Below are 27,315 nucleotides of genomic sequence, written 5' to 3'. Positions count from 1 at the left end.
TAGGAGCAGTGAAACCAGTGTCTGTGCTGATTTGCCTTAGGCTCAGATACAAGGTCACATAGTAGAAGAAACAAGGAAAAAAATAAGCATATGCTGTATAACAGGATAATTTTAATAACAAAATTGCTATCTTCATCTCTTATTCGGAGAAACTCGTTCAGCCAACCTGGAACCTAACCTCCTTCCTCCACAGGTTGTCCTTAGCTTGCACTGGTACTTGATGATATTTATACCACATAAAGGAAGTTAACATCTTTGGTCACCTCCCAAGGAACTACTACACTGAACAAAGCAAGGGAAGAATAGGAGCCAGCACCACTTTTCTCATCAGTGCTGGTCTGGAAAACTGCCTAGTTCCAATCAACCTGCAAAGAGGTTATATCCACTCCCACAAACATCCTGCACCAAAGTGGTGAGAGAGGTCCAGATTAAGGAGTGATGCAGTGAAATTTTATGTGGAGCTCTTATGCCAGAAGCATGACCATGCATGCCACAATGACAGTTTGGATGGATGAGGCACTGGCATCAAAAAACACAGCTACAGGGAGGATATTGACACCACTGGTACAGAAGTGGCTCTTCCCATGCGTTATAAGCATGAGTGAAATTCCCATACATTTTGCCATGGCTCTGCTCCTCCAAAAGTCCATGAGAAACAGTGTTCAAAATTCATCACCTTTGCCACTTAGTGCTGTTTTACCAGCATACAAAATATCATTAGATGGATTACATGTCAGATTTTGGAAGGTCATTTGCAACATCCCATTTCAGAAGAATCCACGATTTACTTATTTACTGAGCACTCAGAACTTAGTCAAATTATTTTCATGTTACCATAGAATAATGAACCCCTCTGGCCATGCCTCTGCAGGCAAACCTGCAAACATTATGAGCATGTGCTATAACCTGACTCATCATGCTTGTACTAGCACTCCTGTGACGCTCAAGTCTGTGCAATATGCTTTTAGCAGCTTATCAGAGCCACTAGCCTAAAAGCATCCTCAAAAGACATGACAAAAAAAATTGCTATTTTTATAGTTCATGTACTTAAGTGCAAGAACTGCATAAAAACCTTACAATCCTTTCAACACTATAGCAATCAACTGATTTACCACATCTTTACAGCAGCATTCTGGAACTTCTCCCTCCTAGATCTGAAAATGTCTTTGAAACACTCGGCCACTAAGGGTCTATCTAGTATTTCTTGACATGGACTTTCCATATTTATCAGAATTTCCAAACTCACAGAAGAGTTTCCATCAGAGTGCTTTTTAAGTAAAGCACTTGGAAGCAGGTATCTGTAAGAGGTTAGCAAGGCATCAAAATTTAAGAAGCGAATTGCTTCTTTAACCCTACTTCAGTGCCCAGGTATTTTAGGCTGTATACCTGAAAATTCTGCAAGGTTCAGGAATGGAAAAAGTAGTCCAGAAAGATTGTGATAACTATTTAATTTACAGAAAAATTCTCAGGAAATCCATGAATTTGGGGGGTAATAATGTCAGAGAGGATGTACATGATCTCACCAGATCTCTCTCTCTGTATTTCATTCTCTGTTTAGAAAGAAAAGCATCCACTGCAATTCCAGACTCTTTCCTCTCTCAATAAATGACAAGAGTGTCTAGGATTTGTTTTATTTTCAATTCCCAAAGAATATTCATATGAATAATTTACATTAGTGACTGTAATAACTAAATAACTACGGATACACACTCATACATAACTTCTCACCAGACTAACTGAAAGTGTTCTGACTTTCAACATTTTGTTCAAATAAGAAGTTCTTAGTTACAGCTTCAATTGATTATTAATACTTAACTACACATGTTCGCAGGGAAAACATTCTATATAAATAATTATACGCTACATTCAAGAAACCAGTCATTTCTGTTTCCACTGTGCAGTTTATTCACCGTCAAATTAGAAAAAAATTACTATGTGTTTGACAATTTGCATGCATAAACTCAAACATTTCAGCCCCCAAAAGTATTGATTTCTTCTAGTCTTTTATTAAGGCGTTCATGAATTTCACCCAGGCAGACAAATATCTGGATTTAAAAAAAGAAAGAGAATCAAAATAGAGAGACAAGCTATAACTCAGTTTTACTTCTGTTAGCCAATACAAACACAGTGAGTCCTGGTAGTATGCAGTTGCATTCCTTATCTTTTCAGTTGTGTATAGCTGATAGGAGTCAAAGTGACTGGGGAAGAGTTATCTTCAGCCAAAGTTTTCTTCAACAGTGTCTTGATTTGGAGTGCTGAATAAGCCATTGTAATGTTATGTCTGCCAGGAGAGTTGAAACAAAATGAAAAACTCAACAGCCTGTTTGCAGAGTGTAGAAGCGCAACAGAACATCAGAATGGTAATACAAATAGAAAACCCCAACCAAACAAAACCCAGAAACCACAGGCTCTCATTTACACATAATTAAAGTTCAGAACTTAAACCCTCAGATGAGCTTTTTCCTGATTTTTTTAATGTTTTTAAAGTATGCACATTTTGTATTTCTGAAATATGATGACCAATATCAAGTTCTCTAAGCCACAGATGAAGAACTGTTGAAAAAGCCAAGATTTACATGAACTGTAAAATCCAGAGTAGAATGAAATGCTGTGTGAGAACAAAGGCAGAAACACACAAACAGAAAGAGTAAGAAGGGCAAACATCTGACAATACATTAAGAAGCTATTTAGGTAGGTTGTGGGAGTCCAAGGTCTTGGAAAGACATGCAACACTGGACTAAAATTTGATAGCTGAAATTGGCACCCCTCCTGATGCAATCTAATGCATTGGCCTGAAAACTGCAGCAGTTCACAAACTGATTCATGAGCAGATTAGATGTTTTTGCCTCAAGGCAGTAACATCTGTCAGGAAGGCAGGAAGAATGTCAGGGGGCAGCAACAGCTCTAGCCCTCAAATTGAAATTAGTTGCCACATTTGTTCTAAGTTTAAGACAGCACTCCATGAATATCCTTGCAGACGAGCTGAGGCACTGAGACTGCAGACAAAAGCATCCCACAGCATCTAAAAGCAAAGCTAACAACTATATACCGATCTTTCACAGTCTCTCAGGACACAGAAACTGGCAGCCTTACACCTACACCTCCTAATAAGACCAGTTAGCTAGGCTGCAGACTGCACTGAAAAATGACTATCATCTCATTTCAACTGCATTGACATCAATCAAAAATGCAGAGGAAGAAGACAGCTCCCAGTCTTCTCCTTAACAGCTTACTAGTTTCATCACTTTAATAAGATAAATATATTTTCATTATAGTCTTTCATTATAAATGACACTTTCCAGCCCTTTGATCTCCCTAGGTTCTTGCCCTACCTCTTTTCAGTTTCTCAAGGTCTTCCTCCAAATATGGCACATGATGCTCCTGCAATGCCTGCACAGTTCCAAACACACACAATATACACAGTGTGCTTCCACTTATTATTTCTTTGGGGAAATATTAAGGAACCAGATTAGCCTTTCTAGGCACAGTATTACACTGGAAGATACTTGACCAATTCTCAGTCAGAATTCCAGTTTTTTCATCACTACTCCCAGAACTTTCACAAGTGACCTACACAGTTCCATGTTAGTGATCTTTCTTTTCATTACTTTCCCATTTGCAAATTTTAGGATGCTTTTTTTTTGCAGGCTTTTCTCCATACAAATGAACCAGGATCAAAACACATTTTCCTCCAGGATTCATTCAGAAATTATGCTGGTTTTACCAGTTTCCAGTCACAATACCACTTCTGAGAACCTCCACTGCAGTCTTGCCAAACTGATGAAGGCTGAGTGCAGCATTTCAAAAACTCAATCATCTTCACCACCCTTCACTTACTGAGATTATCCTATGTTGTCTTCCACAGTCCTTATATCCTGAAGTCTAATATTCCCCACTGTAACAGTACATTCTGTGTATTTCCCCTCACTCAGAGATAACAGCTGCAGCCCAAGCTGCAGCAAACCTAGGTCTGGTCTTCTTTGAACTAGCATATCCAAATCATGTACACAATTTCAGGAGCAGCCCTCACTGCCTAACACATCTTTGCACACAGCTGAAATCTCCCCCAGCTCACTGAAGCCCAGGTGCCATAGCATAGTCTCCTCATCGCCTCCACTACCTGGTCCTCTCTGCGTAGGATGTAAATTTTTCCGGCTGCTGAGAGAAACTGGCTTTCCTCCCGTTCCCACTCTTACAGTTTCTCATTCAGCTGAGCCCTACAGAGCTGCCCAGCTCTTCTAACAAGTCTGCCTTCCTCAAGAAGCAGCTATAAATATCTACCCAGGCTGTATCCCTCCCATCCAGCACTTGTTTCAGCAGCACGCAGAGAAGAAGGGTGGCACAGAGGCAGCATCCCCCAGGCAACTGCTGCTGGCTCAGCCCTGCTTCATCCCTTTCTCCTGCCCTGTGGAGGGAAGGGAATGGGAGAGCATGAGAGGAAAGGGACAGGAAAGTGGAAGATTAAGAGAGAGAAGAAAAGGCAAAAAGCAAAGGCAGATGGAAGACATATTCATGGGGCTGCATGAATATGTCTGCATCTCCAGCAGGACAAAAGCACCAGTGCCTCAGTTCAAGGAACACCACCATACAGCCACATGCACATAAAACTTCTCTACTAAGTAAAATCGTGTATGGATCAAAACACCAAATATTTTTTAGGACCACCAAATAACTGGAAGAGCTTCACACGCAGTTACTGTTTCTTCAGAAGTAACCCAGGGTTCTTGTAAGGTATTCAATTACTCTGGGCTTTAAATACGCTTTTCCGAGGTCCCTGTCAAACTTCATGGAACTAAATAATGGTACAAATTACTTTCAAATTATGCATAATTCTACGTTACACCAACACAGTTGCATACAATATTAGCAAAGTATCTTTCAATATAAATTGAGATATTCAGTAGTGTATTGGATGGAGATGTTCAAATCACATTAACATTTTTAACATCTGATCCAAAGTACAAAGCATACACTGATAATACTGGAAGGATAAAGCTTACCAATGTTATCTTTCTCTTTACAGGAAATAGAATAGCAACAGATTTCTCTGTCTTGAATAGCTGAAAGGTTTCTGCAGAAACAAAAATAGTAAGTACTATTATAACTCCACAAAAACTGACAATAGAAATTTCCATTAAATTACATATTTTCTGCCTTTCACTCAGTGGGTTCAAATCTGTTCTCAGATATTACATTTTCAAAACATACCACTGCATACAGAAAAATACACATTTCTTAAACTACAAAGATTAAAAGATTACAAAGGAATTTCACAAAAATTCAAATTTCTCATTGTCAGTGCATTAGTGAGTAATAAAAATACAGAGCAGACAGAAATGAGCCAAAAATAGCATTCTGTAGTGACAAACAAGTATTATCCGTATCTTATCATTTACCTTTACTCTTTTCACCTAGAATTCAGGAGTTTTTATCTCTAGTAACTCATAGTCAAAAAACAGTACTGAAATGATCATACCATTTATCTTCAGGATCTTTACTAGATCATACTTAATATATCAGATCTGATTCCTACTGAAAGGATGCCTGTCCAATTAGGAAGAAACTGATTCTTAATTAACTTCTTTCTGGGAATTTCTCTACTCTCCTCAGAGTTTCTGTGCACTTTGTTGTTTTTTCATTTATTTAGCCTCACACAAGTGACACAGACATGCACAAAACAGATTACATTCCTAAAGCAGATGGGGAGTGAAGGCACTGAGAAGGAAAGAGTCTTGAGATCACATGACTCTAATACAGAAGAGAACTAAATAGTGACCTCCCTGGACATCAGGAGAGCAGACTTGGCATCTTCAGGCATGTGCTTGAAAAAGTCCCATGGGATAAGGCCCTATAGCAAAGAAGGGCTTGAGAAAACTGATTAATATTCAAAGATCATCTCCAAGCTTCAGAGCAACCCAGAAAAAAAGCCAGAAGGAATTAAGTGGATGAACAATGAGCTCCTGGCAAAACCCAATAATAAAACAGAAGCATGCAGAAGGTGGAAGCAGGGACAGGTGACCTGGGAGGAATACAGAAACACTATCCAAGCATGCAGAGACACAGTTAGGACAGCCAAAGCCCAGCTGAAGTTGGATCTTATGAGGGATGTCAAAGACAACTAGAACGGCTTCTCTAAGTGACAAATGGAAGACAGGAGAAATTGTGGGCCCACTGCTCAATGAGACAGGGGACCTGGTTGCACAGGACATGAAAATGCTGCCTTTGCTAGCAAGATTAGTGTTCAGGAATCCCAGGCCCCAGAGACCACAGGCAAGTCAGGTGTGAGGAAGCTGCACCCTTGATGGAGGAGGATCAGGCCAGGGAATAAATAAGCAAAGTGGACATAGAGAAGTCTGTGGGCCCTGGTGGGATGCACCTACAAGTGAGAAAGGAGGTGGATGATGTCATTGTGAGGCTGCTCTCAATAAACTTTGAACAATGTCAACTCAGAGAGGTGCCCAAGAGTGGAGTAAAGAAAATGTCACTCTTCAGAAAAAATAGGAAGAAGAACCCAGGGGAGTACATGACAGTCATTTTGACTACTGGGAAGGCGATGGAGCCACTGATCCTGGAAATTATTCCCAGGCACATGATGGATGGACAAGAAGATGATCAGGAGTAGCCAGCATGGATTCACAAAGGGGAAATCATGCTTGACCAACTCAATAACCTTGTACAATGAGATCTACAGTTTGGTAGATGACATGAAAGCAGTCAATATTGTGCAGCTTGACTTCAGTTAAGGCTTTTGACAGTGTCTTCCGTAATATCCTCATGGACAAGCTGAGGAAGTATGGGCTGGATGTGCAGATGGTGAGATGGACTGAAGACTGGCTGAGCAGTTGGGTGATCAGTGACACAAAGGCCAGATGGAGCCCACTGACTAGCAGTGTACACTAGGAATCAATACTGGGTCCAATCCTGTTCTACAACTTCATCACTGATCTGTGTGACGGGGCAGAATGCAAGTTTGCTGATGACAAAAAATTGGAAGGAGTGGCTGATAGACCAGAGGTCATGCTGCCATCAAGAGGGACATCCACTGTCAGAAGAAATGGGCTGCAGTTCAACAAGGGGAAGCATAACGTCCTGCTCCTGGGGAGGAACAAACCCAAGCACCAGTACATTTCAGAAGCTGTCTGGGAAAACAGCTTTGCAAGAAAAGACCTGGGGGTCCTGGTGGACACCAAGTTGAACATGATCTAGTGATGTGGCAAAAAAGGTTTAGTATCCTGGGGTGCATTAGGAGTGCTGCCAGAAGGCTGAAGCAGATGATCCTTCCCCTCTACTCAGCACTAGTAAGGCTATACCAGTTGTGGGTCCCTCAATACCAGAGGGATGTGAAGCTACTGGAGAGAGTCCAATAGAGGGCCACTAAAATCACTAAGGAACTGCAGCAACTCATGTATTAGGAAAGGCTGAGAGAGCTGGGACTGTTTAGCCTAGAGAAGAAAAGGCTCAGGGAGCACCTTATTCCTGTGTACTGAATCTGAAGGGAGGATGTAAAGAAGATGCAGCTCAGTGAAGAGATAAGAGTCAATGCCCACAAACCAAACACAGGAGGCTCCCTCTGAACACACAGAAACATTTTTTACCTCTAAGAGTGGCCAAACACTGGCAAAGATTACCCAGAGAGGCTGCAAAGTCTCTATCCTTGGACATGTTTGAAAGTTGTCTGAATATGGTCAAGGGAAATCAGCTCTAAGGGGCAAAAGGCTTCGCTTGAGTAGGTGGGTAGATAAGATTACCTTGAGGTTCCTTCCAACCTTGGCCATTCTGTGAGTCTCAGTTGAGTTGCCTAGACTTTGGACCATCCTTACTCCAATCAAAACTTCAATTCACTTTCTACTAACTAAAATTATGTGATTTGTGACACAGAACCCTATTCTACAAAATTAGTACTATACTGGCCATTTTTACAAAATTGTGTCTTTCCCTTACAATTACACTCACAATGCATCACTTTAAGTTAGTTTGAGTAATCCATAAATATTTGCTTTGGATATATGCTAAATAGTTCTGAATTGCTTAAATTTACAGACAGTAGTTTGAAATGGTTCTATTCCAATGCCATTCGAGCATTACACTGCCACTACAATGCACTCTGTACAAAGTCTAAGGGAGCCTATTACTATCCACAGCAGTTGAATCTTCAGTGACAGGAAAGCAGGATTATCTGAAACAACTTTATACAACTGAAACAACAATCAAGAGAGGTTCAAATCTATTGCAATCACTTATCAGCCTACATGGCTATGTCAACTGCAAGCAGAGCTCGAAGTGGAGTATCTGAGAATGTAAAAAGGAATCTGTTACAGCCAGTTATTGCCATAGACTACCAATGATTTCCTCTAACATATCACACATAGCGTCTCAGCTCTTTACACAGGCCAAATACTTACAATTTCTCAATTAACTGCTTCTCATCCAGTGCACCTGGGAGGTCTCTTTTATTTCCAAGAACTAACACCTGAAAGAAACCATTCATATGCATATAAAATCCAGGAGCAATAAAAGTTTCTTTTTGTCTTTAACCATTTGTTGACAATATTTTGGATCTTGCAGCTTAGTATTTAGGACGCGATAGAGAACATATTCAAAATGACCAACGGCTGTGGAGGCATCATGGAAATCCTGCTCCTCATCAGGGACAGATACTAGATGCACACCCTCTGAAAACTGGATCCAATTATTTCTTGGTGCATTAGTACCAGAAGTCTGCTCTGAAAATGAATCTCCCCATTCATGGTGGCATTATAGGATGATGTCAGACTGCCTGCAACTAAATGTGGAGAAGAGCATGCACCAGGTGCACTCCAGCCACCAATGGACATTCAATTCAGAGGACCAAACCAATGTCAACTAAAAGCAGGGCCCCAACAGCCAAGGTTGGGTCTTAAAGACCCAGACATCATTCTCTCTACAGTTTTGCTCTCTTGCCTGGCATCCAAACCATTTATCACCCAAGCCAAATGACCTCTCTCTCCACTTTGGCCATCCATGGTAGAAATCAGAGAGGCAGCCATTAGGAATTAAGTCTGAGAAACACAAAAAATTTTCTGAATAGATGCTGGAACTTAAGAGTTCCTATGCAATACTTAGGGCTTCAAGTATAAACGAAGGTCAGATAAATGGGTTGAGCACATTGTAAGATAAAGTAAGCAATGGAAGGCTTTTCTAGTTATGATTTCATTATTGTTTTCCAGATGTGCTACAATTCTAAGTCAAGACTGTCCCATTATTTCCCATGGATCTGGAACATATTAAACTCATTACTTGCAGTCTCAAATTAATAAAGTTACTTTAAAATCTATAATGCCAAAGCCTGAGCACAATAAATTGAAGGAAGTTCAATACTAGTTACTACCTATGAAATAAAAACCTTGGAAATTACTGTGCTGGTCAGGCTGGGCATTTGGAATGGGATATCATAACATATAAAAGGAAAGGAACTTAATTAAATACTTATGAAGACACAAGAGACCTATCATTTCAGGAAGGAAAAGTGAAAAGCAAAACAGCATGTGAGGACAGTACAAAGGACAGATAATGTCACTTGCCATGAACAGCATGACTATCTATTTCTGTAGGATCTGTTCAATAGGTAATTAACATATAAAATCACAACAATAATAGCAAACCTTATAAAAAAAAAGATGCAGTCACTTGAAAAATTCTCCATTGAGAATGGATCTGCGAAAATTTTATTCTTACAATGGTTTCATGTTGGCTAGCTGTCTACTCATCCTCAGACAAACTCCATTACTTACAGTGGCCAAGTGTCCAAATAATTGCTTACAAAGAAGGGGCCAAGCAAGAGCCACCAAGTTGTGAGCAACTTCTTCCTCATTTCTATGTACCACTGTTTTCTTTCTTACAATCAGAGGTATGAACTCTTGCTTGGTGATGTCAACATCAAGGACTAATGCTAACTTGATAGATTCCTAAATTGGCAGATTCCATTTAATTAAACAACATTAGACTCCACCTCCGTAATTCCTCATTAGCATTTCAGCAGAATACACTATTCTTTGACACTTCCTACTGGAGAATAGATGCATATTAGCATTTTTTCCACACAATTTAGTTTGAAAAACTAAGACGTTAAGAAAAAGTCAGGACACACAAAAAGCCAAGCTCCTACACAATCTCTGGAAGCAGAAAACACTACTTGCTATTAGTGCCTGCCAACCTGCAGAAAGACAAATCTCATGTGACTTAAGATACATACCTGTGTCACTGATTCAAACCCAGCCAACTAGGGGGCTGACCGGAAGCAATTACTGTCTGATAATGCCACATGTGAAAATAGGATTTTTCCAAATCTATTCTGACCTCTAGACAAGAAAATGTACAAAGACACTGAAGTACTTGTAAGATGTTGAGTCCTCTGAAAAAAACACCACACTAATTTTTCTAAGAGTGCTCAATGTATCAAGGCTGCATCATATTTAAGCTAGTATTTTCAAGAGTCCAGAAGAACCAACTCATTTAGGCTACACTGTCGACATTCAGGTAAGAATAATAATCAAATACTTACTGGAATTCCATGCAATTGTGGCTTATCTATCAAACTGTGTAGCTCATTCTTTGAAGCTTCTACTTTTTCTAAGTCTGCTGCATCCACCATGTACCTGCAATGGCGAAATAGTTATTTATGGCATTGTTCATTACTTGCACAAAGCTGCATTACAACACTTGGTATCTGACAAATGTGTCCTAATGCTGTTGTCCATATGAAATGTCCTGAGCTGTATAAGTCCTGCATTTACTGATACAGGAAGATACAGAATTAAATAGAGGCTGTGGTTAAGAATGGCCTGGAATGTGCAATTACTTATATATCTGGGTTGCTGGATGTGCAGAACATACTACTTTTATTGCACTGCGTCTTCTTATGTGATGGAGGTGGACAGAAAGAAAAGCATATATTATTAATATAATTAATATATTGTACAGTAGATTTTCTATGGGCATACAAAAAAAAACTTACACAACTGCATTGACTCCTCTGCAATAACGCTCCCACATGCTTCGAAACCTTGGCTGCCCTCCAATGTCCCACACCTGGAAAAGGTAAGAACACTCCAATCTCAAATGTTGTTGAAATACACAGTACTAACACAACAGAATAAAGGAACTGCTACATGCAGAATGCAGGTTGTATTGCCAATGCCAAAATGTAAGCAGTTTTTTCAGTGACCTTCCTCAAGAGACTGGTCTTCTCCGCCCCTTCCAGTCAATGGAGGGAGACAGGCACATTCACAGAGCAAGTAGGTTCTGTGACATTAAAACCTCCAAATGTCCATTTGGAGAATGTTACCCTTTCCCATGGACTTTAAGAAAAGTCTTTACTCAGATACTGAATTGAATTATTGCAAATACAGTCTAAACCCCAGAAAGAATATCATCATTATATGAAAACAGTTATGCAGCTGAATTTTTAATGCAGCCAGGGACACCTGAGTCAAGGATATATCAGACTTTCAGCAGCATAAAGTTGGCTATTAAATAAATAAAGAGTTGGTCAGAGAGCAGACTGAGTCCATGCAAGGCATGATATACTCTAGGATGCTCCACTACCTCCACAGCTCTCCCATTTGTTCATCAAATGCACTTTAAAAGACACATGGATTAACTGATCACAACCTGAAAGGAAACAGTAGTATAGGGTAGGCCTGAAGTGATTAAGCAGTGAATCTTAAGGAAAGGAAGTTCAAATGCTGCTTAGGATTTTATAAAGATCCAATCCTGCCAATATTACGTATGCTATTAGTGTTCGCCAATCCTACAGAATTCCTTATTGTTAAAAGGCTAACACATTCCTTTTCTGTATAGGAGTTACTTATTCTGCTTTGCTTGCAAAAAAAAATGGGTATTTTTGGTGGATGACAGTAATCTTGTTCCAAAACTGTTGCCCAGATCAAAATATCAGCGAACATATCCAAATCATGCAGGCAAGGGCTATGTGATAATGTAGCTGTTGTAGGCACATCCAAAGACAGCTGAGTTACAAGTGACACATCTATTAAAATAGTGATGATCACTGAAAGAAAGAAAAAGTAATGGATTTGTTCCTCTGTCAAAGAGAAGCAATTTTCTTATTTCTCATTTTAATCAGATTTAGCTATCAAAACAATATGCACTGTATCTAGGAGGCATATATATTACAGCAGAAACTAAATTTGGAGTTAACAGACACAGAAGCAAAAATTTTGTAAGAGTCATCTTCACATTCACACTATGAATCCAAACATATTAAACCTGTGGCAACAAAGACTTGCACAAAAGAGCAAGAATTAACAGATCCTTGGGATAAGGCCTTTCTCAACTAATGTCCACTATTTTTTTAATTTCACAGCCCACAGATCATATTTATGTAACAAATTGTCTATAATTTTCAATATATTATGGTCCTATTTTAGAAAGAAATATTTCCCAATTCACCACTAAAATCATTCCCTGATTGATATTTCACTGTTCCCCCAGCATAAAATTAGTATATCACCTAAATGTAGATTGCCTTTGATCTGCCGTATAAGATCAAGAATTTTACATATGAAAGAGCTGAATGAACTTCTGACCATGAAGTGGGTATCAACTATTACCTGCACTGATATCTGAAGTACTGTTCAAAAGTTGTAATAAAATTAACCTTTGTATTTTAAAAGCCTGAACAAGATGAGCACACAGTTCAGCATTATGGTTAGATGACAAACCTTACACCAACACTAATTATTCCAATAACTCATCAGGACCTTGAAACTATCTGTAGCCATCTGGTGCACATCTGTGTATCTCGAAAAAATAAACTAAATTATTTTCTTGATAGATCACAGAAAAAAGAAAGGGAAGAAGGACAGGGAAGGCCAGCAGTCAGATTAGATTTTGGAATTATTATTTCTGGTAGCCATGAAAATCTACAAGATGATGTAGCCTGGACTAATCACAAAATAAATAAGATCAAAATATACTGATTTTGTCCTTGTTTGATGATATACTGTATCTTATTGTATTAAATTGCACTGCAGAAAGAGATTACTCTCATTAGGAGAAAAAAGTCACCTTGAAACCATGGAAAGATTAAGTCTTTTCCAGTCAGTTTCTCTAATCAGGCTTACAGCTACTCATTAAAGTACACCACGAAGGATATAAGACAGACTAGGGGTTTCTAGTGGTGCTTGGGAACCCAGTTTATGTCAATATATCAAGTTATAATTACCTGAAACATGAAAAGAAAATAAAAGCATGATATGAAACAAAATCCTCATCTCTTTGCCTATGAAACCAAAACGGTGCTAGTAGTAGTTTTCTAATACTCTTTATTATATTGAATAGTCAACGAGAGAGTTAACGTCACTCTAAAACACATACCGCTGTCCCAAACCATTTTCACAGTACAAGACAGAACAGACAGAACTGTGAGAATACCAGAGGCACGCAGGAAGGAAAGGGGAGAGGTCTTCACATTAAAGAAGTTTTCCTCCATGAGCCTTGTGAGTTTTGTATATCACCTATTCTTGTATCTCAGTATTTAACACAGAGGTAAAAAGCATATTCTGGGTGTGAACAGGGTGAGGCAGGAGACTACACCTTAACAGCTGAACATACAGCTAACTATAAAAAGAAGTTAATTTTGTCTGGGTCTTTTTAAAAGAGACTGGACTTCAAATTTCTCCCATGGCTTTTGTTGGTCTATCAGGAATAAAAGTTTCATAATATTCAAGTGGTAATTTTATCCCTAGGAGACCAGTTGATTTTACGTATCAGAAAATGCTTACAGAATGACCAAACCACACTGAGAAAAAGTTTCTTTGACACCTGGTACCGCTGCCTCACAAGAGACTAAAATCTCTAGAAGTTGTCGTTCAGGCTCAATCTCAGAGGCACGTATCTTGTTGCTACTGCATTTTATAAATCACTATTTAGAGGTTGCTGCCTACTCCTATAGAATAGCAATTCTTGCTGTGCTTGCACTCTTATTAAATATTGCAATGTTTTAATCTGCAAACTAGATAATCCTGATGGCATCATTGTTTACCACAGTGTTTATACTTACCTATTAAATCAAATTCCTCTAAAACCGCAAACCGTCAATTTCTTCATGAGGATCTAAGGCTCCTTAAGACTGCAGCTACTACCTATGTTTAAGGAGCAGATCCTTTTCTTTTGCACAGAGCTGTATCATGACGGTTGAGCAAAAATGCAGATGAGGAATAGGTTCGAAGGTTTTTGAAAGCTTTCAGTTACAGTAAGGTTCATTAACACTCTAGCTGTGTTTCTTTTAATTGGCTTACATTGTGGGAAGGCTTGATAGTTAATGAGAAATTTACAGGAAAGTAATTTTCTAGATGTCAGTTTACATGGCTTTTCTTCAGACATGCTGGTCAGGGTATGTCTTGTGGACAGAGATGTGTACAATGACACATTTGTATCTTGATGTCAATGTGTGAGTTCAGTACCTACAATCTCACAGTAGTCAGCAAAGCCTAGACAGCCATTCAAATATCAGATGTAGTATCTTTAGGATGACAGAATTTATGCTTTAGCCTTGACAGCACTGACTGCAGCTCTCTGACTATTACTAAAGGAGCTTAAGCCTTGTTGCAGACATATAGCTGTTTATATTCGGGCATCTTAACTTGCAAAATGAATCCAAAACTACAAAGACCTGAACTCAGAAACAGATCTTTCTGCTTTCTTATCAGCCATAAAAACTAACATGAACAAACAGGTGAGGAAATCATAAAGACTAAAGAGTATTTGGGCAGAGTAAGGTAGCACCAGCAACATTTAACGCCACCACGCTGTACGCAGACAAGTCCACATATGCTAAGATGTGACCAATGAGCTCAAGCATACACAGCAAGCAGTCACAGCATTCATAGCCAACTCAATGTGTAATGACAGGGAGCAACTGGAAAGCATGGGACAACTTCAATCACCTAAAATGCAGGCATGTAATCCAAGTGACCAAAACTTCTCTGTGGCTGCTGAAGAGCTCAGAGGGCACCCAAAGCAGGACATGACTGCATCTGTCTCACCCACCAGGTTAACCATTCTTGCAAAGTACCCACTGCTTTCCACTGAGTTCAGTCAACTGGCTCAGGCTGGCCTACTTATCATCCAGCTTAAACTCAGGGAAGACAAATCCTAAATAGTCACCTATTCTAGACTGGAATCTTCAACCAGTAACATTCATCTTCTTTGCCTAATAAACAGAAAAATAAAAAGTGATAAATCTAATAGCCTTTAAATTTTTAATAAACTTCCCTGTGTATACAAAACTATAGAGCCTTACTTGTACCAGACACGTAACTTAATACAGAAGTTGGAGTACCTTACTACTTCAGAATACTTACTACCTATTATCCTACATTTTGGAAATGCCTTTATAGTTGTTCTTAAGGCTGAAAAAATATATGCCATGTTGCTATGTTTTCTGCAGGCAATAATTCCCAGAACACTATGTTCTTTGAAATCAGTCTGAGCCCTTCAGAGAACTCTGTTGTCACTCCTCATGGGTGATAAAGTCCAGCTTTTAAACTTTTTTTGCCACTAGGCATTTTTTTTAGTCACATCAGACAAAAACAATAAAAGCTATACCAACACTTCAAAGTTTATAATTATTTAATTTAGTCATAACACTTTCACTGAATTACTGGAAATGGACTCAAGACTTGCCACACAAAATGGCTGAATATCTTCAACTCCTGAAAAGAAGTGCAGGGGCATTTTAATGGGAGAGAGTATTTCTCAATGATCAGGGTGTATTTGCCATTTTATCAGAGACACAAGGTACAATGCTGGAAGGATCAAAAGGTGATTTAAACAGAACACAAAAGCAAAGTCTGTTCTCAGAAACTGATTTCTGAACCTTGTGCTGCTTACCCTACTCTAGGTTCTCAGGCAGAAGACTACCAGGGAACCCTGCTTTAGAGATAAGAGTGTAATCCTCTCCATCAAGACATAATACACACAAGGAACCAATCCATCCTAGCCACAGTACTGTGCCCTCCACGAAGCAGAAGGCCCTGATTCTGCATGACCACATGGAATCCTTTTGTACCCTCTTTTCAAATGATCATGTCAGTCTCCACACATCAAGTTCCAAAAGATTCTGGTGAAAGGAGGCATACAGAAGTTATAAGTTGTAGGCAGAACTCGAATTTAGAAGACCAAGGGCAAGGAGACCAGAAGCAAGGGCACTGATAACTCAAAATAGCCAATCAATAACTACTGCAGTGATTATTAATTTTGCTTGTCCTTGAAGAACATATAACCATGAAAGCAAAAATTAGTATTCGCTCAACAGCAAAGAAAATCCAAAAGGATGCGCAACAGTGGGTATGCTGGGAAAAGGTAATCTAATACTGGCAGATAGGACAAGAAAAGGACATTCTCCAATGACAGATTTAACCCCACAGGTCTCTGGCACTCTCCTTGTGTATCCTTCTTGCCCTCTACCCCTCAAGTCTAAGCAATCTTGACAGCTTCCCAGCATTTAGCAATGAGGCAAATCTGCTGAAGACAGAGTTAAGCAGAGACATCATGTATGGTTCCCAGGTGTCCCAACAGGATGTTGGTATAGAACATGTGCCTATAGAAGCTGCAGGTAACTGCAGGTTGGGAGTGGATAAAAAGAAAATAGCAGAATCCTGAAGTATCTGGACCAGCTAGATGGATGGCCTGAAATAAGGCAGCTGGAATTTAACACATACAAGTTCAGAATGCTACATCTGGATAGAGGGAACCGAACGTACCAGCACAAAATAGATAATAACCATGCAGAGGTGCAGGACAAAAAGCCTGAGTAGTCCACAAACTAAATATGTGTTTCAACAGTGCTGCAGATCTTAAATCAGCATGAACTATCAGAAGCATCTTATGCATGATTTTGGAAGTATGTACAGCCCTGTCCTCAGTGTAAGGGAGGCTTCTATATTTGTTTAGTGCAAGAGTCTATAGAACAGACACAGACAAATTTCAGAAACTCCTGATAAGAAAGGTTGAGATCTTGAAAATATGACCTATGAAGAGGGGAGGGGGGAGGAAAACCATGTTTCCCAGGAAATGGCTGACAGATATAGACGAAAAAAGCAGCTCAACTTGTGATGACAGCAACTCATGTCAGATACCAGGAAAAAAAAGCTTTCTAGCACTTGGTGTTAAAGAACATTGTGCAAAACAAGAGATGTTGTAGAACCTTCTTCATGGATGAACAAATTTTAAGAAACAATTACCTAAGATATTTGGGTAAATATCTGATTCACCTCAGAGCACAAGTTTGGCTTAGATGATTCCCTGAAATCAACTTCTGGTCATCACTTTTAGAAGTCCCAACTGTTACTCCAAATGTGTGGTGAAACATTCAACAGCGCCTCTTCCGAATCAGGACACTGCCTTCTGGCCCCAAGTGTTTGTCTTAACCATAGCAGAGGTTCCTACCTAACATGTGATCCTATCTCACACTCTGCTGCACACAACTCCCAGCACAGATACAGTCTCCAAGGCTTTCTCAAACTATTGGGAGGAAAGTACTTTCATAGTTTTCCTTCTTACTTGATTCTTGAGTAATTCCGAGCATGCTCCACCTTTATTCTTTGAGCTACTCTCTAACTCAGAAGAATCACAGATCCACTGAGGATAGCAGGGGCCTTCGGAGATTGCATAATCCAGCATTCCCTGGTCAAAGCAAGGTCACCTAGAGCAGACTGGGATGGAGTCTCCAGAAACTGCCTAGTCCAACATTCAAAGCTCCTCCCAGTAAAAACACTTTTGCTTATGGTTTAAAAGAAACTTCTCATATTTCAGTTTGTGCCCACTAACACGTGTCCTGTCACTGAACACCACAGAAAAAGGTTTCGCTACATCTTCTGGCTACACTGATGTGGATCTTCCTGAACCTTCTCTTCTCTAGAATAAACAGTCTCAGATATTGTCCATGTGGAGATCTGTGATGAGTGGTGTCCCTCAGGGGTCAGGGCTGGGGCCAACACAATTCAACATCTTTGTTGGCAGAGATGGACAGTGGGATTGAGTGCACCCTCAGCAAGTTCACTGACAACATCAACCTGTGTGGTGCAGGTGACATGTCGGAGGGAAGGGATGGCAGTCCAGAGGGACACTGACAGGCTTGAGAGGTGGGTTGATGCCAACCTCATGTAGTCCAACAAAGTGAAGTGCAAGGTCCTACACCTGGGTCATGGCAATCCCAGCCACACCTATAGGCTGGGAAGAGAAGTGATTGAGAGCAGTCCTGCAGAGGACTTCAGGGTGACAGTAGAAAAACTCAACATGAGCTGCAGTGTGCACTCACAACCCAGAAAGCCAACCACGTCCTGGGCTGCATCAAAAGGAGTGTGGCCAGCAGGTTGAAGGAGGTGACTCTCCTTCTCTACTATGCTCTTGTGAGACCCCACCTGCTGAATAAAAGGGAGTGATCTTGAGCTGCTGTCAAAGCTCTTCCTACTGCAGCCCAGGATGCCATTGGTCTCTCTGCTGCAAAGGTACACTGCTTGCCAATGATCAACTTGGTGTCCACGAGGACCCCCTAGGTCCCTTTCTGCAAAGCTGCTTCCCAGCCAGACAGCTTGTAGTGGTGACTGGGGTTCATCCCTCACAGGTACAGGACCTTGTACTTTCCATTCTTCACCTTCATGAGGATGCTGTCAGTCCATTCCTCCAACCTACTAAGGTCTCAGCACAATCCTCTGCTGTACCAGCCACACCTCCCAGTTTTGTATTACCAGCACACCTGAGGAGTGTGCACCCTGTCCCATCACCCAGGTCACTAATGAAGACACTAAACAATCCCTGGGATTTATCACTGGACTTCCTGCTATGGATCACAGCCCTTTTGAATCCACCAGTACAGCTTTTCCTTACACACAATTATCATAAATCACTGGGACATCCAGCAAAAATTCTTCTTTATAAAAACAACCACTTTGACTTGCAATCAGCCAACATACGGCACAGCCTTTCCAGAGTGACCCAAGCCATATGGAATAGGCAGTACGTGCTGAAACACTGCTGCAGCTACACGAGGAGTACACACAGAGACTTGGATTACTGCATGACACGCGAGACAACGACACGGCAGGTAAGATAGCAGGATGAAGCGTTACAAAGCAGAAGGAGTCTGCTTCTCTGAGGATGTGCGGAGACCTGAAAATTCTACCGTCCATAGGAGGAGGATTGCTGCAGCAAAGGAGGCTAGAAGAGGCACACACAAAGCGGCTCCTTCTCCCTCTGTGCCCCAGCGCAGCAGACCGCGAGCAGGCAGAACGCGGCTCGGCTCTGCCGGGGGACGCTGGCCCCTAGCGGAGACAGCACAGCAACAAACCCAGCTCCGGGCCCCGGGCAGCGACTGCAACGGCCGGGCTGGGGAGAGCAAAATAAACCTGCGGCACTGACCGTGCGTATGCATGTCCTGTAGCGCTCTGCCCTTCTCACACCTGAGACTGTTCTAACACCATCACCGCAGGAGCCAAAGGTTGGTTAGTCAGAGCTTCACAAACACTTTAAAACAACAGTATACAATGCATGTCTTCTTACGCTCTTGAAACTTGGCTTGCTAAAATAAATTTTTTAGTTGCTGTCTGGCTTGTTGAACAGTAAATCTCACCAAATCAAAAGGTCTATTAATACTGAGCAGATCCAAATATACAGAAATTCTATCAAAACCAAATTACTCAGCAAACAACAAAACCGGCTTGCAATTAAAATCTCAGATTAATTCAGTCATAGATTTTTTTGTCAGGGAAAAACAAAAAGATAGCCCTCAGTTTTCTAGTGGACTTCATCAAAATAATTCTAATAGATCCCAAAGTTGTAGTACATTAAGTATTTTGATACTAGAAATCATCCTGTACTCTAATACCTCAACCACAACCTCAAAACCCATAAAGCTTCCAGCCTAGATGTCAAATACTGCCTGGTAAAATATTTCTGAAAAAAAGAGGAGGCAAAAAGAAAATAACAGGTGACAGGTTATTAAAGATACTGACAAGCCATAATTTGACAATTCATGGTTAAAGCTGACAGCTTTACATTTCTGATCAAGCTCAACTTCAATTAAAGAGCACGTGGAATTGGCAACTTCCTATGAAATGTTTCAGCTTGTATAAATCAGTGGTTTTCTTTTAGTGTGGTTCAAATACTCATACACACAGGCATGCCAATGACCACACTTGTACACACTGAGACAGAGACTAAAAATGAGAATAAATCTACTGGCTTCTGGGAATGACTGCCAAAATCAGAAGAAAGTAAAGAAGACCATGGGTTCCTCAGTTCTTTCTGCCCTCTGGAATTGTATGGAATCTGCAGATGGAACTGCAGTAAAGAAATCTGGCAGAGGCACTGCACTAGCATAGTACTTCCTTCTTAATGGCCTATCACAAAATACAGCAAACACCAGATAAAGGATTACTATCACCTGCTTGCTGGTGTTGCAACTTATTTTGCCTAAGGTGATCAGTCTTACACTTCTGGAAAGCCATTTTTTCACTTGATGACTTTTTGGCCCAGATGATTTCTCAGCCTCACTTTTATAGTAATTTTAATTGATTCTGTTTTGCAGTGTCCCCTGAAACCTCTGAAAAAGGTCAGACACGAGGTTTCTCTGCTTAGCATGGAGATCATTCCTGCCATGTTTTAAGAACTTCACAGGTTTAGTAAAATAACAATTTACCCAGGAATTTTAATAGCTGACAATTGGAGACCATAGTATTTCCAGGAGAAACATAACCTGTTTTACTGGGATAAAAAGAGTAAAGAAAACTTTACTCTGAATCCTTGCTACTGGGATGCAAATTCTAGCAAGGGGTACCCCCCTCACCATTCTTCCATCATCAGCTTATCAACAGATGATGGCATTCTTCTCACAGTAAAATACTTTTGGAAACTTTATCTAGCAAGTATGCTGTAAGATTTTAACATAGATACCGGAACAGTGACATACAAGTACTTCATCTTGACAGGCTTTTAAGGAAATACACCTGTATACATAAGAGCCAAATGCCCCTACACCTTACTTTCACGGTATGCTGTTGTAGCAGAGAGACCATGAGAACTAGTTAAGATACGTTCCTGGGCAGACTGGCTTCCAAACCAAATACCGCTTTTGAAACATTAATAATGCTAGCATTATCTCCTTATTCTTACAAATTCTATAATAGCAACTATATTTAAAATTACTTTTGAGATCAGTGTAAAACAAAGCACAGTTCCACAGGAACTCACACACTCCTGCCCTGCATGAACTTATCCTCCAGTATAATTGCCGCAGACAACTCCAGTACAAACTATTAGTCATTTCCTTTTTGAACCAATCTGGCTCAAAAAATATTCTGAAGACTCTGCCTACTTGTAAAGGACTTTTGTTTGCCTGGTTTAATGAACCATTACCAACTTTTTCATTTTCTCCCACATCTGACAATTCTGTAGCAGCATTGGTACAGCATTCCAACTATCCTTATGCTTTCTCTATATAAATCCTGGCCTCATTGCTTCCATGCAAAAGACAGAAAACAAAGGAACTGAAATGAAATTCCTGTTCCTGTGGATTATTTATGAACTATGGTTGAATGTGGTAACTTTTTTATTGACTGTGGCACCTACGGACTTCTATGGTCAGTGGTAAACCAAGCAGATGTGATGAAAAGTGTTGGAATACTCAAAACAGAGTGAGGAAACATGGTTAAAGCTCAAGCGTAAGGTACTGCTTCAGTATAAATGCACTCTTCAGAAAGAGAGAGGCAAGCAGGCAAATAACACTTGCATGCCTGAAGAAACAGTAAGAAAAAAATACCTCTTTGAATAAGTAAAACCTTAAGACAGCTTGAGTATTTAAACTGAAATAAAAAGCTCTTGCTTGTGAGTCTGCATTTGTTGCTTTGCATCACAATGCTAATCACAATTTTGTCATTTGGCCTGTTCTCCTACACATCTGCCATTGATATGTAAGAGGTCAAGAAAGCACAGGATGGCCACAGGATGGATTTCTGCTTGGAATGCAGTACCTCTGATGCTCCTGTTGTAAATACACTATTTGATTTGCTGTCATAGCTAGTGTACATGTTAATTTGTGTATAATAAAAAGAATATTGGGAGAGAAAATCTATACAACTAGCACATCAATCAGACTGTTCTTCTGATACCAGTGCCCATTACACTTCTCCATAAATTCTCTTTCATAGCTAATACGAATCATGAATTAATCATAAGGGCTAGAAAAACACCATCCAAAGTTCGTAAATCCCAACACAGCATAAAACATTTTTTTAATGTCACTGATCTATCTGAATCCATGAGCAGTCTATGTGTGAGTACTAAACACATCATTCTGGCAGTCCTCTAGCAACAGTCAGTGTTAGCCGTGCTCTGAAGTTTGTGCTAATAGCATGGAAGGATGAAAGAAAACTTAGCTTTTGTCACCAGAGAGACTGCTTTTTCCCTGTCCAGAGTGTGCACTCTAGTGTTCTCCAGCTACCTAAGTCAATCTATCCAGGCTGCCTCCAAAATACATCATTTTGCCTGTGTCCTGCTTTCTCACACTGTGGTGGCACCAGCAATCATGCATCCGTTTGGGGAGCACATTACTTTGGCAATTTGACTGGGGAGAAACTAGCATGGGGGTGTGTTTGGTTTGGTTGGTTGGTGAGTTTTTCAAAGGTTGATTTCATCTAGACCAGTTGTTTGTCTAACAGCTGCTCTGCCATGTGATCACTGGTGCTGATGAAAAAGGGGTGCATGACCAGGCTTAAAGTAGAATATAAAACCTCATGCTATGAGCGACTTGAGATGATTGTAAAAGCTAACCTTTAATCCCTGCCACCCTACTAGGCTGGTCTGATCCTCTCCTAGGTTTTCCAGAAGTTAAATCGAGTTTGTCTCTCGAACATCATAATGAGGTTTAGAAGTGCTACCATGGAGTTAGGAGTCAAGTTGCTTGAGCTTCCACTTATATTTGGGAGAGGTAGAGGGGCAGGGAGAAGGGAGATGCACCCCCCAGGAGTCAACTCAGCTACCTCAGTATCTCAAAATTTTATGACCTTTCTAACCAAAAAGAGTGCAACAGAGTTTCTGCTTGGCATGGGATATAATGAAATCAAACAGATTAATGTAACAGAAATACATTACTCTATGACTATCTGCCTTAAAAAAAGTCACTTTTAAGATAGAAAAACAGATAAATGATCCTATAATCTTAGAAGAAAATTCCTATGCTTTCATATTTCCAGTTGAAATTACTCTATTATTTATTCACTCTGTATTAATGCAAACATGCACACCTACCTTAATGGTAACATTTCCTTTTGTTATTTTTCTCATATTGAAGCCAACTGTAGGAATCATATCTTCTGTGAACTGCCCTGACTAGAATACAAAAACAAAATTATATTTATTATAAAACAGTTGACACAAGGAAGAAAGTTTCTCATTTGCAATCTAAAAATTTTTATTGTACAATGCTGCAAAATATCACATTAATGTCCAGCAAGAGCACTGGCCAGCACTTCAATTACTGCATTGTCACGCCAAGGAAGACTGTTCATTTCAGTCCCTTTAAATGATCTTTTATTCTCCTCAGCAACAAAGATCATCCCAGAAACCACAAGACGTCAGACAATTCTGATCATTCATCAAACCAGAAAGCAGCACAGCCAAAAAATAGAATTATAGAATGGTTTGAGTTGAAAGGAACCTTCAAAGGTCATCTAGTCCAACATGACAAAATGTTATAAAACTGACTATACCATGATTTTTTCCTGTAGTTTCTCACTACTGTTAGCAATGGTTTAATTCCAAATATATAAACAGTGAAGGACTACTCATGCAGAGAGTGCTTCGTGCAGCCTCCTTCCTTCTGCACAGATGACAGCAGAGCAGTCCTGTTTTGGAAGCTGAGAGAATGCCATTAAGACAGAAAAACACAAGGTAGTAACTCAGCACACCATAAACCCCAAACATAAAATCAAAGTACGCTCTCCTCCCCCAGTTCAGAGAAATATTTTCACAACAGAGATGCTTGTCATCATGCCAACAGTAGTCTTACAGACTTCTACCCACTACAGAAGACAGCTTTTGAGGAGAAAGACTAAACTGAGATCTAAGTAGATAACTCATTGTTCATTCTTCCTTTGGAAAATGTATCCTTACAAGCTACTATGTCTCCTAGGCATGGTACAATAAGATACACAGTTGCTTACTTAAGTTATGTCTGCACAGAGGCCCAGGCACCCTCTGCAACATACACAGCAGTCCTGGTTTTCTGGTGATCCGGCAAGGAAAGCAGGATGTTCAGGACTTGCCACTGCCCATATTCACCTCAACATCTCGTGTGCCCTGGGGCTGCTTTAGAAGAAGATATGGATACATGGGCAAGAGGGAAGCAGCCTTGCTCCGACAGTTCCCTCTCATGTGAGAAGCAGATGATCAGAGCTCCAGGGTGCCCTGGAACAGCTGTGTGCCTCACAGAGCACACACTGCCACCATCTCCCCCCACCCAGGGCTACTGCGGGGCTCTGTATGCTTTCTGCAACTTTTCTCTTTGCTGTTCGTGGTGGAGTGAGAATACACTCTGCCTCCAGTTTGCATTCATGAACTAAGATTAATTACTTTTAATCTGGGGCTTTCAAAGCTGTGTAACTTTTGACAGTTACTTGATCCTCTCACAAGATTTTCGGGTTTGGAATTAAATCCTTCAGGCAAGAAACAACTTCCATCAATTACTTGTTCAACCTTACTTACAGGAACCTTCTTGCAAAATTCTGTACTATACATCTTCGCTTTTTTTCCTCTCTTTCCTTGCTTCAGCCATTTGTCAACAGTAGAAAAAAGACAAATGCACCTGCAGTTTCATACAGATACACATACCCAGCAGTGACAGAAGTTTTTAACTGGATGTAGTAAGACAAAGCCAATTGGTAACCATCTCATGTATCAGCTACTGGTCTGCCCAGGGAAGTGCTGGTGTCACCATTCCTGGGAATGTTCAAGAAATGACTGGTCGTGGCACTTAATGCTATGGTTTAGTTGACATGGTGGCATTCAGTCAAAGGCTGAACTTGATCTTGGAGGTCTTTTCAAGTCTTAATGACTATGAATTTGTTAAATTACATAGCACATTTATTTGCAAAGGATGGACATATAACACATACTAACACATAAACCCTGAAAATGTAGAGTCATTACTCAAGGACAGGATTGCCTGGAAAACCAGACAGATGACTCAGGAGGTTTAAACAAACTCATAGAAAGTCAGGATTCCACTTTGGGTCATCAAATTATACATCATATGTAGTTATGCCAAAAGACAAAAATAAAAATTTAAAAAACCCGAAACCATCATAACTGCTCTGGAATTTGGGATAGAAAGTAAAGAATTAGCATCCCCTTCATTGGGTTTTAGTCTTCCTCTAAAAGTTCTCCATTCAGGTTGAATGAAATCTGCTGCAAGGAATGTATTATGTTTACAATTCTTTATTTTCCCACACAATGAAGAAAATAATGCAATATGCTGAATCTTTTGCCCACATTAGTCCACAATCTCTGATTACTGTGTTTGGTTTCAAGTGCTGTAAGCACCATAAAGTAAAAAATCTGTTCCATTTTGCTTGCTAAGAAGTTTTACATGACAAATTACCTATTTTTGTGAATGCTTTAGATGTGCAAAGAAGTTTATTGCCATTTCTCACTAAAAAACAGATTACATCCTGACACAGATGAAAAATAACTAATGCTGAAAAGTTTGTAATGTCCTCTAAATGATGCAGAATATTGAACTGACAATGAACACTGTCATTGCCTCATACCATATCAACAACCACAGGACAGGTTCTACTCCATTACCTCAGTGCACGTCCACAGTAAAAGGCAGTGACGTTATCCAAGGTTTCCAATGGTAACAGAGGCCTAAATAGGGTTCAAACTCTTGAGGGCAGGGACTGTCTCAAATCGTGTTTATTCAGTGTTAGCATGACAGCATCTATGAATGCTATTGCAAAGTGGAAAAAATAGTAATTTCCTATAATTTTTTCATTATACACTGCAGTTTGCTTTTTAAGTAGCCACTCTTTTGTTAGTTATTTTCATCTTATCACACTTTAGCCACAGACACACTTAAGAGTTCCCAATCTCTCTGCCGTTCCTGTATCAATGGTACTCAAGAGTAATCTGTTATCCGTTGCCTTAGCTTAAATTATTTTTATTCAAAACTCTTCATCCACTTTTATTTGATGATTATCATTGTGTGTCCTTTCCACACTGAAAGAACCAAAAGCTACAAAATCTGACATCTGTGATCCTCCCCAAGTCAGAAAACATGGATGTCTTGCAGAATATTCTTAAGCAGTAACATTGGCTGGAAAATCAACCTGCAAGACTGGTCTGGTATTGGAGGTATTAACACAAGAGACTAACACCTATGATGCCATTACACATGTGGTATGGTATAAGGGAGTGGACAAACAGCTACATGCACAAAGTCTGACACCACATGCTACTGATGTCACCGAACTGCTGTGGTCTTCTTTGCTCTGCTCATGAAATCAATCCAAGAACCTATGTGATTTGTTATGCCTTTTCCTCCTTCCTCAGCAAGGCCTATCCTTGGGAGAGGAACACTTCCAAAGGGCATGAGGAGTGCTGAGGCCCGTGTTACCAAGACCACCTGAGTGCCTAACAAACTAAAATACCAGGTACAGGTATATTCTGTTTATTGATTGTTGATGACACCCATGACATACTTTCCTTGGGCACTTTCATTATCCCATTCCTTTTTTTCCTGCTCCCTGTCCACTTCTTCACTCACACTAATGGCATCTATTTTTCCCTTAATCCATAATCATATATGAAAGCAAATAACAAATATCATATACTCATGTCTTCATTGTCTTAATCTCTTTGACTTTAGGCCACATGCTTCCCAGTCTGATTTTGATTCATGATCTAGTAGCTTTCCAGGATGAAGAACACCTGGAAACTTTTATCTGGTGGCAGGTGAAGCTGTGATACACTTCACAGTAGAGATCACCTCGCAGAAAAGGGTATGCACTAAGCTTCGTGATCAGTAGTAAGCACATGTAGCACATATATATTTGTCTCCATCTTCCGATGGAAAGTAAATCTCTAGGATGAACTCAAATACAGGTTAGAGAGCACAGTAAAGATGAAGAACATATTTTAGCACGGTGACAAAATGGAAAACGTCATGGTAGGTGTCAGTGTCAGAGAGGCTGTAAGGCCATCACCACGGGGGGGAAGGGAACGCTGGAATCAGGCTTGAATGCTGGGAAAGAGCTACGG

The 27,315-nt window shown here is 40.1% G+C and overlaps 1 protein-coding gene across 2 annotated transcripts; it reads right to left on the bottom strand.

Annotated features, from left to right (window-relative positions):
• Positions 1-1,887: 1,887 nt before the first annotated feature.
• LOC103805730 (ADP-ribosylation factor-like protein 8A) lies at positions 1,888-23,392 on the bottom strand. 2 transcript variants are annotated; one of them, XM_009078391.1, is made up of 6 exons: positions 23,305-23,392; positions 10,994-11,067; positions 10,541-10,634; positions 8,403-8,470; positions 5,001-5,071; positions 1,888-2,281 (listed from the first exon to the last, which is right to left on the bottom strand). In XM_009078391.1, exons 1-6 carry the CDS (start codon positions 23,362-23,364, stop codon positions 2,232-2,234), a joined length of 417 nt encoding a protein of 138 aa, XP_009076639.1. In that variant the 5' UTR covers positions 23,365-23,392; the 3' UTR covers positions 1,888-2,231. The 2 variants fall into 2 exon arrangements, with proteins under 2 accessions (XP_009076639.1, XP_009076638.1); XM_009078390.1 differs by lacking the exon at positions 5,001-5,071 and having other exon boundaries at positions 2,078-2,281.
• Between the last annotated feature and the right edge of the window lie 3,923 nt (positions 23,393-27,315).

The sequence above is a fragment of the Acanthisitta chloris genome, unplaced genomic scaffold, assembly GCF_000695815.1.
Source record: "Acanthisitta chloris isolate BGI_N310 unplaced genomic scaffold, ASM69581v1 scaffold13917, whole genome shotgun sequence".
In the NCBI taxonomy this organism is placed as follows: Eukaryota; Metazoa; Chordata; class Aves; order Passeriformes; family Acanthisittidae; genus Acanthisitta; species Acanthisitta chloris.
The sequence above is the reverse complement of the archived record's forward strand: the minus strand, read 5'-3'. Positions and strand labels throughout refer to the sequence as shown.